This window comes from Gossypium raimondii, chromosome 7 (genome assembly GCF_025698545.1).
Source record: "Gossypium raimondii isolate GPD5lz chromosome 7, ASM2569854v1, whole genome shotgun sequence".
Classification (NCBI taxonomy): Eukaryota; Viridiplantae; Streptophyta; class Magnoliopsida; order Malvales; family Malvaceae; genus Gossypium; species Gossypium raimondii.
The window spans coordinates 41,366,858-41,379,379 of NC_068571.1; the positions used below are offsets into that span (position 1 = coordinate 41,366,858).

Genomic DNA, 12,522 nt, shown 5'->3' on the forward strand with positions numbered 1-12,522 from the left:
ATCATCCACGACTGAAACGTATCTTAATGCCCGAAAGTTGGATAAGGTGGCCTTTACGTAAGGATTACATTTCCCCCAATTTTTATAAAATACAAGACGCGCATTGAATGATAAGAAATTAATTACAACTTTGAATATTCAATGAATATTTGTACATTCTCTTCTAGCTCAAATAGAGGAATTGACGTCCTCTTAAAATATATTTTTAAGTAAATAATTGTAGTGCAATTTTAGTTCTTATTTTCCTTTTGGTATTTTTATTAGGGGTGACTAAAATGCTCTCTCTCAATAAAATTACAAAAAATTATAAAAATTCAAATTTTATATTTTTAAAAATTATAATAAGTGTCTTATTTATTATTATTATTTTGCTCTTGTTCTTCATGTTTGTTTTATGAATCATGTTCGGGTTTATAACCATCCCTCCTAATAATATCGTCTCTCAAATTTAAACTTATCTCTCATTAAAAATATAATGTATTTTCCCATTGCACCTAATACTAGTGGATAGTTTTATTACTTATTAGTTTAAATAAATATATCATTTGAAACGTGTTATGGATGGGATCTGCCATGATCTCTACTCTAGACTTCAAATGTTTATAAATTTTATAATATTTTGAATTTTATAAAATTTGGTAATTTTAAAAGTTGTTATGGATTTTAATAAATTTTAGATTTAAATAATTTTTAATAATTTTATAATGTTATATTTAAATGTTTATATATTATAACTTATAAGAGAAAATCCACTCTTCAACAAAAACCCTTGATGTTAATAATTTAAGGGTAAACTATTCATTGGTCATCCAATTTATAAGGCGTTTTCATTTTAGTTACTCAAAAATAGTTCTTGCAATTTAGTCACATAAGCACTAAAATTTTAATAGTGGTTAATTATATAGGCCAAATCATATCCACATTATATTTACATTTTCATTTTGGTTACCCAACTTTTAAGTCATTTTCATTTTGGTAACCAAAATATTTTAAAGTCTTGATTTGGGTAAAAAAATATTAAAGTGAAAGAATGGTAGAAACTAAAATAATGCATTAAAATTTGTCAAATTGTACTTGTTTTATCCCATTGCTGAAAATTAAAAAAATTCAATCTAGAAATTTTAAATTTCAAACATCAAAACTAATGTAAGATAATAAAAAATTTTAAAACAATTTATTTAATCAGTTTTGATGTTTTGAAATTTAAATATTGAAAAAAATTAGAAATTTTGGCAAGGAGGCAAACATGACAATTTTTTAATGCATTATTTTAGTTTTTACCATTTTTCACTTAAATCTTTAATGGTTTTTTACCTAGATCAATACTTAAACAAATATTTTTTAGGTGACCAAAATACAATCAATCGTTGTTAGAGGTTTAGCGCTTAATGTGATTAAAATAAAAATAACTTAAAAGTTAGGTGACATACTAGATAATGTACCCATAATTTAAACAACACAAATAATTTACCATTATACTAGTGTCACGGGGCTAGACCTTTCGTCTCGCAATCCGTGCGGCCTTAGGCGATCCGTTCGTCCAAACTCACCCAAGTCAGCCTTAACTCAAGTGAGGGTTCTTTTAGAACTCCTCCAAGGCACCAAATTGAAGAGCGGAAGCGATTGTGCCAAAAGAAGCTAACCAAATAACAACAGAAAGCCACAAAAAAGATTGCACACAAGGTGTTTGAGTAAATGCTCTCAGAATTCTATTACTCTTAAGAATTCAGAATACAATAGAATGAATACAAATGAGGGGAGGCTCTCTATTTATAGTTGAGCTCCCCCAAAACCGACGGTCAAGATACATTTACATCGACGGATGAGATTTAACCATATCCCTTAATTTTAGGGATTTACAAGATAAGCCTTATCAAATCTAATCTAATTTTTACAAGATATGATTCCCTCTATCTTCTAAGATTAGTTACCATATTAGCCTAAGTTGCCATCTTTTCATTATCGGGCCAACTAGGCTTCAATCTGACAGGCTTGTCCAATAGCTCTTTGAATCAGGCCAGTTCTTGTGGGCCAAATGATCCCCATTTGAGCAATAGACCTCCATTGGATGCATTTGGTGCGATGGTCACGGGCTTTAAACTGCGGCCCGTGACACTAGTAACTAGTTGACAAAAAGGGATACCACTAGCTTAAGTGATATTATTATTATTTTTTATACAAGGACTGGAATTAGAGTTATTTATGGGCTAAACTGGGCGGAATCTTGGTTTCAAAAAGTTTTCATACTTAAATCAACACAAAAAACTCATTTTATTATTAAAATTAAATAATTAAATTTATAATTAAAATATTTTTATTATTTAAATTAAATTCGAAAATCCAAATTTAATTTAAAAGAATAAGTGCAAAGTTTTAAAAAAATTAAATATAATTTTTAATAAATCGAAGATTTTAGTAAATTATCAATCACACTCTCCATATTCGAGTAGTATATGTGACATTTAAATGTAATAATCTTTTATATTTATTTAAATGCATTCCATATTATTTTTCCATACAAATGGAAAAAAAAAAAAATCAAAAGAAAGAAAGCACTTCCATTCATCACATTCACAAGGTTAATATATGTTATTAGTCCCTTTACTTCTACAGAATTTCAAAATTAGTTTCTATACTTTAAAAGCTAACAATTCAATCCTAATCCAATCATTATCTTTGTTGTTAAGTTTTGTCAAAATTTATCAATTAAATTTTTTTCAATAATATGCCACGTAATATTAGAATAGCCCAATGGACATGTCAAGTTATCCTACTTTGATGTGTAATATTAACAATGTTATTAATTGAATTGAGATTTTAATTAAAAATAAGTTTGACTTGATTTTTATGTTTTTAAGTATAAAGACTAAATCTCAAATTTTGTTAAAATAGAAGGAGTAAAAAGCAGATTTCAACCCTCCCACAAAACGTTTTATTGAAATTTGATATCAATTATTATTGAACAAAAGAAAAGAGATTGAGAGTAGAGTTTAAAGAGGCAGCCATTTGCTTTTCCCCAGTCACCGCTCAGAACCCATGGAGAGTAAATAACCTTTATGTTACTAGAAAGCTTAAAACTCTGTTTTCTACCCACCGTCATTAAAACCCATAAAGACGCCTCTCTCTCCATAAATTTCCTAACTTTAAATTTGCTCTTATCTCTTCTGCATGTTATTGTTTTGTTTCTATTGTATTCACTTTACATCTATCGTTGATTTACCAAACCAGAAATTAGACATTTAAACAGTGTTTTCTTATTATTTGTGCTGCTTATTTGTATTTTTGTTACACCACCTTTAGCCTCTTTGTGTACTGTTTATTTAAGAATATGAACCAAAATGGAAAGAAAAAAAGTTAGAAACAATTAAGTGGGAGAGGTTGTAATCTAGTTTAATGTTAATCCCGCTTGTGTATGCACCCTGCTCTATCTGCATTGGAAATTGCAACGAAAACTCTGCCAAATTCCCATACAGCTGCATAGAAGATTTGATTTTTTGAGTCAGGTTCATCTAAAATTCAAAGGTTTCATCTTTTCATCTCTTTGATTCGGTTCTCTTGCTGTTTCTTTTTTCCCGCTTTTGTCTTTAATTCAGATCTCTTAGTTGTTGTTGTTTCTTTAATTTCTATTATTGTTTGCTATTAATCCATTTGTAGTTTATGTAAGAATCCAGGATTCAGTTCCTGTTAAGAACAAAAAGATTCAAAGCTTTGGTGATACTGTTACTTGCTAGGATTTTGAAAATATGGGTTGTAAGATAATTGAATTGCTCATCTGGGTTTCTTCAGTCTTATGTTTTCAATGCTTTGCTAGAGGGTTTACACCAGCAGACAACTACCTTATTGATTGTGGATCACTAGCTAATAGTACAGTGGGTGGTCGAGTTTTCATGGCTGATGACTTAGCCTCTAAACTCCTTTCTACACCACAACGTGTTGTTGGGAACACTTCGAAATCAATCATCTCTTCTGCCGTTTCACGGCTCTATCAAACAGCTAGAATCTTTACCGGTGTTTCTATGTATACATTTCCAGTCAGCCAACGGGGGAGACTCTGGATTCGCCTTTATTTCAATCCATTTGTTTATGCTACTTACAATATGAGTTCGGCAAAGTTCGATGTTTCCACTGAAAACCATGTCCTTCTCAGCAGTTTCAGTGTTGGAGCTCATCTTGTCAAAGAATTCTCTGTTAATATCACCACCGATAGCCTTGCCATCATATTCACTCCTTCAGAGAATTCATTTGCTTTTATAAATGCCCTGGAAGTTGTTTCAGTTCCTGATCAGCTCATTCCAGACCACGTCCGTACTGTTAAATCATCAGTGGGATTCCAAGGCTTGATGTGGCAGGCACTGGAGACGGTTGCTAGGGTGAATGTGGGGGGACCTATGGTGTCCTTCAAGAACGATACGCTTCATCGAACATGGGTGCCTGATCAGAGTTTCCTTATAGAAAAGAATCTTGCATCAACTGTATCAAATACTAGAGCTGTCAAGTATGTTGATGGTGGATCAACACCAGAGATTGCTCCAGTTTCTGTTTATGGTAGCTGCACCAAGATGAACTCCTTAGGTGACCCCAATAGCAACTTCAATGTGACCTGGGAATTCGATGTGGATCCCGGTTTTCAGCACCTAGTTAGGTTTCATTTTTGTGATATTGTCAGCACTTCTCTTAACCAGCTCTATTTCAATGTTTTCATCGACTCCTCAATGGTTGTGAGGGACCTTGATCTGAGTGCTTATTTGGGTAATGTTTTGGCTGCTGCATATTATATGGATTTTGTTACAGACTCAGCTACTATGAACAAGCTTCGAGTAAGCATCGGTCCATCAAATTTACGTGGTGTTTACCCTGATGCCATACTAAATGGGCTTGAAATCATGAAATTGAACAATTCTGATGGCAGCCTTACTGGCTTGGGAACTGCCAATACTTCTGGTTCAAGTTCAAAGAAGAAAGTTGGTGCCATAGTGGGTGCCAGTGTTGGGGTGGCTTTTGAACTGCTGTTGGCAGGACTTCTATTTATGTTTTGTAGAAAAAGAAGATGTGTGGCACACCAGAGGCAATCGAAGATATGGATTCCTTTTTCAACTAATGGAGGAACTTCCCACACTATAGGGAGCAAATACTCCAAAGGAACAACTGCTAGTGTCAATTCGAATACTGGCTATCACATTCCTTTTCTGGCTGTTCAAGAAGCCACCAATAATTTTGATGAAAGTTTGGTCATTGGGATTGGCGGTTTCGGTAAGGTATACAAGGGAGAACTGAATGACGGTACAAAAGTTGCTGTTAAAAGGGGAAATCCCCGGTCCCAACAAGGACTTGCCGAGTTCCAGACTGAAATTGAGATGCTATCCCAGTTCCGTCACCGCCATTTAGTTTCTTTAATTGGTTATTGTGATGAAAAGAATGAGATGATCTTGATTTATGAATATATGGAGAATGGTACACTCAAGAGTCATCTCTATGGTTCGGGCCATCCAAGTTTAAGTTGGAAACAAAGGCTTGAAATATGCATTGGAGCAGCTAGAGGACTCCATTACCTTCACACAGGCTATGCGAAAGCAGTTATTCATCGTGATGTGAAGTCCGCGAATATCTTACTTGATGAGAATCTCATGGCCAAGGTTGCGGATTTCGGGCTGTCAAAGACAGGACCTGAAATCGATCAGACCCATGTCAGTACAGCCGTGAAAGGAAGTTTTGGATACCTGGATCCAGAATATTTCAGAAGGCAACAACTGACAGAAAAATCTGATGTATATTCATTTGGAGTGGTTTTGTTTGAAGTTCTTTGTGCAAGACCAGTAATAGATCCTACTCTTCCAAGGGAAATGGTAAATCTAGCTGAATGGGCAATGAAATGGCAGAAAAGAGGACAGTTGGTGCAAATAATTGATTCTAATCTCAAAGGAAAGATCAGGTCTGATTCTCTTAGGAAGTTTGGAGAAACTGCTGAGAAATGCTTAGCTGATTCCGGTGTCGACAGGCCTTCCATGGGGGATGTTTTATGGAATCTGGAGTATGCTCTTCAACTTCAGGAGGCTGTTCAAGGCGATCCTGAAGAGAACAGTACGAACATGATCGGTGAACTTTCTCCACAAATTAACAATTTCAGTCAGCTTGATCCAACAGTTTCTTCTGCACAGTTTGTGTTGTCGAGTGTGGATGACCTCTCAGGTGCTTCAATGAGTAAAGTGTTCTCACAGCTGGTGAAGTCTGAAGGCAGGTGAATTATATGTTATGGAGCAAAGATTACATGATTTTCTCCGATCCACCAAAGCTCGGTGGAACGTGTATTTTGTGAGCTCTTCCATGTACAGCAGGGTTGGGGATATGTAGTGAGCTTTAAGAATGTTCTCGTTGCTTGTTTGTTTCGGATTTGCTATTAGGTGCATATCTTACTTTAATCGGTCGACAGTGATTGGTCGTTTTCTTGTTCTTATTCCATTCCCCACAGTTCTGGTATAATTTATTACTTTTATCTATCTGCATCAACATGAACACGAGATAGAACTGTTCTTCCTGGTTGATGGCCTGTTAAAAGATAATGCATGATTTTAGCTTGGAGCATCCTATGTTTTGTCCTTCCAGCATTGATGTAAATCAGCGAGTGAATCATGAGTCCATGCTTCATTTGTTTATGAATCTCTATCACCCTTGAATTTCTCATATTGGAAGAGATTATAATCATAAAAAGCACTCAAAACATTATTAGAGCAAAATAAAAGTCTGTTGGCAATAAACGGGCCAGTTAGTATATTTGCTATAACCATCACTTGAGAATAATTAATTCCTCTAAGCACTCTTTAATCCATTACCAATTAGAGAACAGGCTACAGTAGCATCATCAACAAGAAATGATGGGGGAGCATGAATGCACATGCATGCACCAATTTGTCTTAAATTTTTGTGGATCCAGCCCAATCTTGGGACTAGAATAGGCTGGAAACGAGCAATTTCATGATGAAAGCCTGCTTGAAACAAGACTAGTTTCAAAGCTTCTACAGGTACCTTGTAGGTAACTCCGACTGGAATATTTGAAGAATCATATTCACATTCATATTCGAATATCTTGAACCATAGCATACAAGGTAACCACCTCACTTGTAGATAAAAGATTCATCAAAGGGTCAATGGCAACATATTTATTGCTTACCAAATATTTCTTATAAAATCGAAAAGAAGTATCCATGAACATTCCAGGAGTCTCAAGACAAATCAGCAATGTTAATTATGTTTTCCATTGACAAAATTAAGGAAAACAAAAACACCACTACTATAATGATGTTCATGATCAGACAGCAAATGAGTTGGCACCTAAGTAAATATTTGATAATATCAGACACTTCCTTTCTCCTCTGTTCCAGAAGAAACATGGTGTTATTAGTGATGTAAATATTGCATAGCGTCCTTTTCTTTTTGCAGTTCATTATTTTCTTATTTTAAAAGGTTTAGAGACTCAGATTTCAGAACATTGTACCACAAACAGTTTACCTACTATCCCATTATTATCACCATAAGAAATTGCAATTATGTCAACGTCATCATAGTAAATATTTTGTTTTTCCAGAATCATCATAGTGGTTACTGGCATTTATTTCTGTTGTATGTCCCACAAGAGTGAGAGTGACAAAATGTAAAATAAAAGGAAGGCTAAACACTCGGGTAATCCAAGGAGAATTATTGGTAAGTGATAACTAATCTATTATTTATGCATTTAATTAGATTATTATATACCAATTGTTTACCTACTTTAGTCTTACAACTCTTCACATTAAACACTAATCCTATTAAGGTTCAAAAGATGTGTATATTGAAATTTTATATATTTAAAACATCATATTTTAAATATATATATTGAACATAAATATGGAATGAAATGAAAATTAGATTGGCTAACTGATTACTATAACAACCCAAATTTATGATTTAGTATATTCCAAATAACTAGTACAAAATAAAGAGGATTAAGAAAATATAAAATTCCATGGTCGATTAATCCAAGAAAACTTGCATTGTAAGTTACATTCTCTCTTTTGATCTGTTTTACACTAAAAATACATTATCTTTTTCATGATTGCTTATACTATGATTGAGTCTCAAATTCCTCTTTTTGCTTCTTTTCTTTTGGATTACTTCTTCTGCTCATAATATTTCTCAACTGGTGCTGACCTTTTCTTCCCCATCCCTTTCAAGACATGAAAGAGTCAATAGAAAATATAAATATATATATTTGATACATTATTCGTGTATAAATTTATTATAAATACACGATTCACTGAAAATATATAAATTTATCTACCGTAATAAATACCAATTCTGTAAAACATTAAAACATTAAGAGTTAAAAGTGTTTGAGCATTCAGCCGGCCCCAATTTTCACACCCACCTCCACCATCACTATAGCCACCATGCCACCATCATCATTTCTATATACTATGTCACAAATTTGCTTTACTCTTTAAGAATTAGTAATTGTGATTTTCTTTGACTTTAGACTAAAGACTTTTAGTCTTAAGTAATCTGATTCCATGTCATAGTTCATGGACCAACAAGGCTTATATATTCTTAATTTTTGTTGTTATATACATGAATGACTTGGAACCCATAAATTTTAATTAATAAATAATAACCCATATATATATTTTTTACAAAAATTCGAATACGTAGTTAATTTCTCCTGTAGACTTTGATTTCTATAAAGAATGTTGTAGCAGCCCTTGAATCATAATTCCTAGGTGACTCAACCTGGCAAGGCCTGTTCACTTGATCATAAGAAAATACAATACTTGGATTTGAAGTTGAATGTTGGATATGAATATATGCATTATACATATAACTTTGAATAGCTGAAAGATTTTACAAGACGGATGTATTTTACACATGATACTGATCATCATCAACCAAATACATTTGCTTAAATTTAAAACCATTTCCTGATGATGCTTTTCGCACTTTAACCATTAACATATCATGATATCAGCAAAAGCCATTAACAAAGAAAAATAACATAGATAGGAAGAACAAAAAAGGCATCAAATAAATAACAACTTAATACTATTAGAAAGTTATTTAAAAACTGAAAAAAAAAAAAAAGAACAAAGAAAAGGAGGAAGCACTGAAAGCCGAAATTGATAAAAAAAAAGGAAAAAGAAATGTTCAATCTCCATGATGATCAGCCACATCAACCTTGGATGTGCAGGCCAACAGCCTCCGAAACATCGCCAAAAGGGCGGCACAAGAGACCTCTTTGGCCCTTCTGAGAGCCGTACACTTCTTTGTGGCCACAGTTTCGGACTTGTTTTTTCTTCTAGGACTGATCTTTCCGGCCTTTTCCTTCTTATTAACTGATGATCTGCCAAAACATTTTGTGTTTTCAGTCTCGGTTTGGTTGTTCCTATGAAACGTGTAGCTCCTCAGGTATATTTGCCTGCATGAAATGCTATCAACAACCGTGGGGTGTGCACGACCTCCATTACTGCGCCAGTCAGAGCTCAGTGACCTTACAAACTCAGCATCAGATTCCGGCCACTTATAGAGGTTCACGTAGGTTGGCCTGACTGGGAGAGGGACCCTGGTGTCATTGATGCAGTTTGAGATACAGGTTTTAGCCATTGGGTTTAGGCTGTCAGGATTCAGCTAGCTTCCTTCCTTTCTTCAGGTTTATAGAAAGAGTTGAAAGACTAGTTAAAATGAAAGATAATGGAGATATATTGAGAGATAGAGATACAAGGGAGAAGCTTTCCTAGAGGGGGTTTATAGTTATGCAGTGGTTTCTTTTATGTGAAAAATGTAATGATTCGACATCATTTGCTGAGTGTATGCATGAAGAAAACGATTTGTTATTTTGGGTCCATGTATTTATTAATAAACCAAGTAGTTCTCTTTCTAAGCTAGTTTCATTTGATTGTTCTATGTTAGTTATCTAATATTAAATACGATATTTGATGTTTGTTTCTACAATATTTTGAAATTTCGAAGACTTTACGAGCCTATTAAGTTAGAGTTTGAGTGATTTTGATTTGATATTTATTTTTTACAATTGATTTTAATAATGTTAATATATAGGAGTGAGGTTATAACATGGTGAGTGAATTGTGCTTAAATCACATCTTGTAGTGTTGATTCATAGTGGAATACTCTATTGGTAAAGCCTTGCAGACATAGGAAATGGTTTTGAACTGCTTAACTAGTTCTTATGTGCATTATTTTTACTTTGGGTAAATTACACCAACAGTCACCCAACTATGGGGTAGCTGACAAAATAGTCACCTAGGTTTCATTTCAGTCACTCAACTTTCGAAAGTTACAAAACAGTCACTAACGTAATAAAAAAGTGACAAAATAGTCACTGATTAACAGTTTCCATTAGTGTGTTAACGGGACCGTTGATGTGGCAAGTTAACCAGCTGATGGGTCTTGGTTTGGGGCAGGTTTAAGGAAAAAAATTGAAGGGTTATGGGTTTTAGGGTAAAAAATTAGAAACAGATTCTGATTAAGGGGATTTGGGAAAAAAAAAATAAAATCGATTTGGGAAAATTTTTATTGTGATTTGGGTTGGTTTGGGTTTGAAACTGATTCGGGAATCTATTAAGAAGGTTGGTTTAGGGTTAGAAATCGATTCAATAATCGATTAACAGGGTATAAGGTGAAAAAACGATTGGTCTTTTTTTGTTTGGGGAGAAAAGAAGACGAAACCAGAAACTATTCAATGTTTTTGATTCTTTACGATAATGGTCAATAGAAGAGTGGTCAATAGAAAAGAAGCTACCAATTTTGTTACATCCACTTTAACGGGTAAGTTGTTGCATTTAGTTTTTTATTTTTTGGATTTAGGGTTATTTCAATTTAGGGTTATTTTGGGTTATTTCGATTTCAATTTTGATTTTGATTTTGATTCTGAAACACTCACTGGTTCTAATTTTGATTTTGATTTCAATTTTGATTTCAATTTTGATTTCGATTTCGATTCCAATTTCGATTTTGATTTCAATTTCGATTTCAATTTAGGGTTATCTCAATTTTGGTTTTATTTGTTATTAATGTGCATGACAGATTAGGGTTTGGTTATTGAAGTGAATGACATATAATGTGTATTGTATGCCATGTGCATGATGTTTATTGTTTGTATCTACCATTGTTTGTATCCAAACTGCTATATTGTATGTGGCAATATCAAATTTTTTATTTACCTTCTATATTGTACTGGTTATTGTTTGTTATTGTCTGCCATGTGCATGACAAAAATGGTTGTGTTTGTATTAAATTATTTTTCTATTGGTTATTGTCTGCCATGTGTATGACAGAAATGGTTGTGTTTGTATTAAATTATTTTGTATTGGTTATTTATGTTGCATAGTCTCACTAACCAAATGTAGGAAGGCTAAACTTAGGGAATTGGAATTAATTGAAGGAGCTCATAAGGCTCAATATGAGAAGATTTATGAGTATTTGTTGGAGGTTAGGACCCAAAATGAGGGAACAACAACAATCTATTATCTAGATAACATGTTGTTTCAAAGGATGTATGTCTATCTACAGGCATGCAAAGATGGCTATAGGGCTGGTTATAGGAGGATAGTAGGTTTAGATGAATGTTTCTTGAAGGGCTACTATGGTGGCTACTTGCTTGCAGTTGTTAGGATAGATGAAAATAATGGCATCTATCCTCTTGCATATGCTGCTGTCGAAAGTGAAAACCAAGCATCATGGCTTTGGTTCTTGGATTTGCTTGCAATAGACTTGGAAATTGTGAGCTCGTACCAGATATCTTTTATGTCTGACAAACAAAAGGTAAAACTTTATTTATTTTTTATGTTATTTTTATTTAGGGTTTAGGGTTTGTCAAAGAATTAAACTTATTTGTTCTAATTGCAGGGACTTTTAGAAGCAATATGTATGTTGTTTCCTAATGCAGAAACAAGACACTGTGTTAGACACCTACATGCCAATTTTAAGAAGGCTGGTTTTCGAACAAAGGAATTGAAAGGTTTTCTTTGGAAAGCTTTCAGAGCAAGTACTACAAGGGATTTTAAGGATGCCATGGATGAACTGAAGAAAACCAATCAGCATGCTTATGATTGGTTGAAGGAAAAGAACCCTACTCACTGGTCAATGTCTCACTTCTCAATTAGGAGCCATTCTGACTTGTTGGTGAATAATCTTTTTGAATCCTTTAACAAGGTAAACCCTTATGTTTTATGTTTCTTACTAATCATTAGCAATTCACTAATTCTTTATGTTGTTTACTGGTAGATGATATTAGAAGTAAGAGGGAAACCTATTCTGACCATGATGGAAACAATAAGGACCAAGATTATGTTGCTTACTGTCAAGAAGAAAGAAGAAGCTGACAAATGGAAAGGAATGTTGTGTCCAAAGATCAAGAAAAAGCTGGATGTAAATATAAAAGATTCATTGAGGTAAAGTTACCATTTTTAATCTTTCAATGCCTTTATTTTGACTTCATGTTGCTGGTCTCATGTTGTTTTAGTGAGTGTTTTTAATATGCAA

The 12,522-nt window shown here is 33.6% G+C and overlaps 2 protein-coding genes across 3 annotated transcripts; one reads left to right on the forward strand and one right to left on the reverse strand.

The window, feature by feature from the left end:
* The first annotated feature begins 2,995 nt into the window (after positions 1-2,995).
* LOC105790980 (receptor-like protein kinase HERK 1) lies at positions 2,996-6,579 on the forward strand. Of its 2 annotated transcripts, XM_052633508.1 has the most exons (2): positions 2,997-3,522; positions 3,812-6,579. In XM_052633508.1, the coding sequence occupies exon 2, from the start codon at positions 3,888-3,890 to the stop codon at positions 6,237-6,239; it is 2,352 nt and encodes a 783-aa protein (XP_052489468.1). In that variant the 5' UTR covers positions 2,997-3,522; positions 3,812-3,887; the 3' UTR covers positions 6,240-6,579. The 2 variants fall into 2 exon arrangements, with proteins under 2 accessions (XP_012474258.1, XP_052489468.1); XM_012618804.2 differs by having other exon boundaries at positions 2,996-6,579.
* A 2,589-nt stretch (positions 6,580-9,168) lies between these two features.
* Positions 9,169-9,624, reverse strand: LOC105790974 (uncharacterized). The gene has a single exon (XM_012618796.2). The coding sequence runs from the start codon at positions 9,622-9,624 to the stop codon at positions 9,169-9,171; it is 456 nt and encodes a 151-aa protein (XP_012474250.1).
* Positions 9,625-12,522: the final 2,898 nt, after the last annotated feature.

Excerpts from the sequence above, each read along its gene's own strand:
- LOC105790980 (XM_012618804.2), top strand. The coding sequence starts at position 3,744 with ATGGGTTGTAAGATAATTGAATTGCTCATCTGGGTTTCTTCAGTCTTA.
- LOC105790974 (XM_012618796.2), bottom strand. The coding sequence starts at position 9,624 with ATGGCTAAAACCTGTATCTCAAACTGCATCAATGACACCAGGGTCCCT.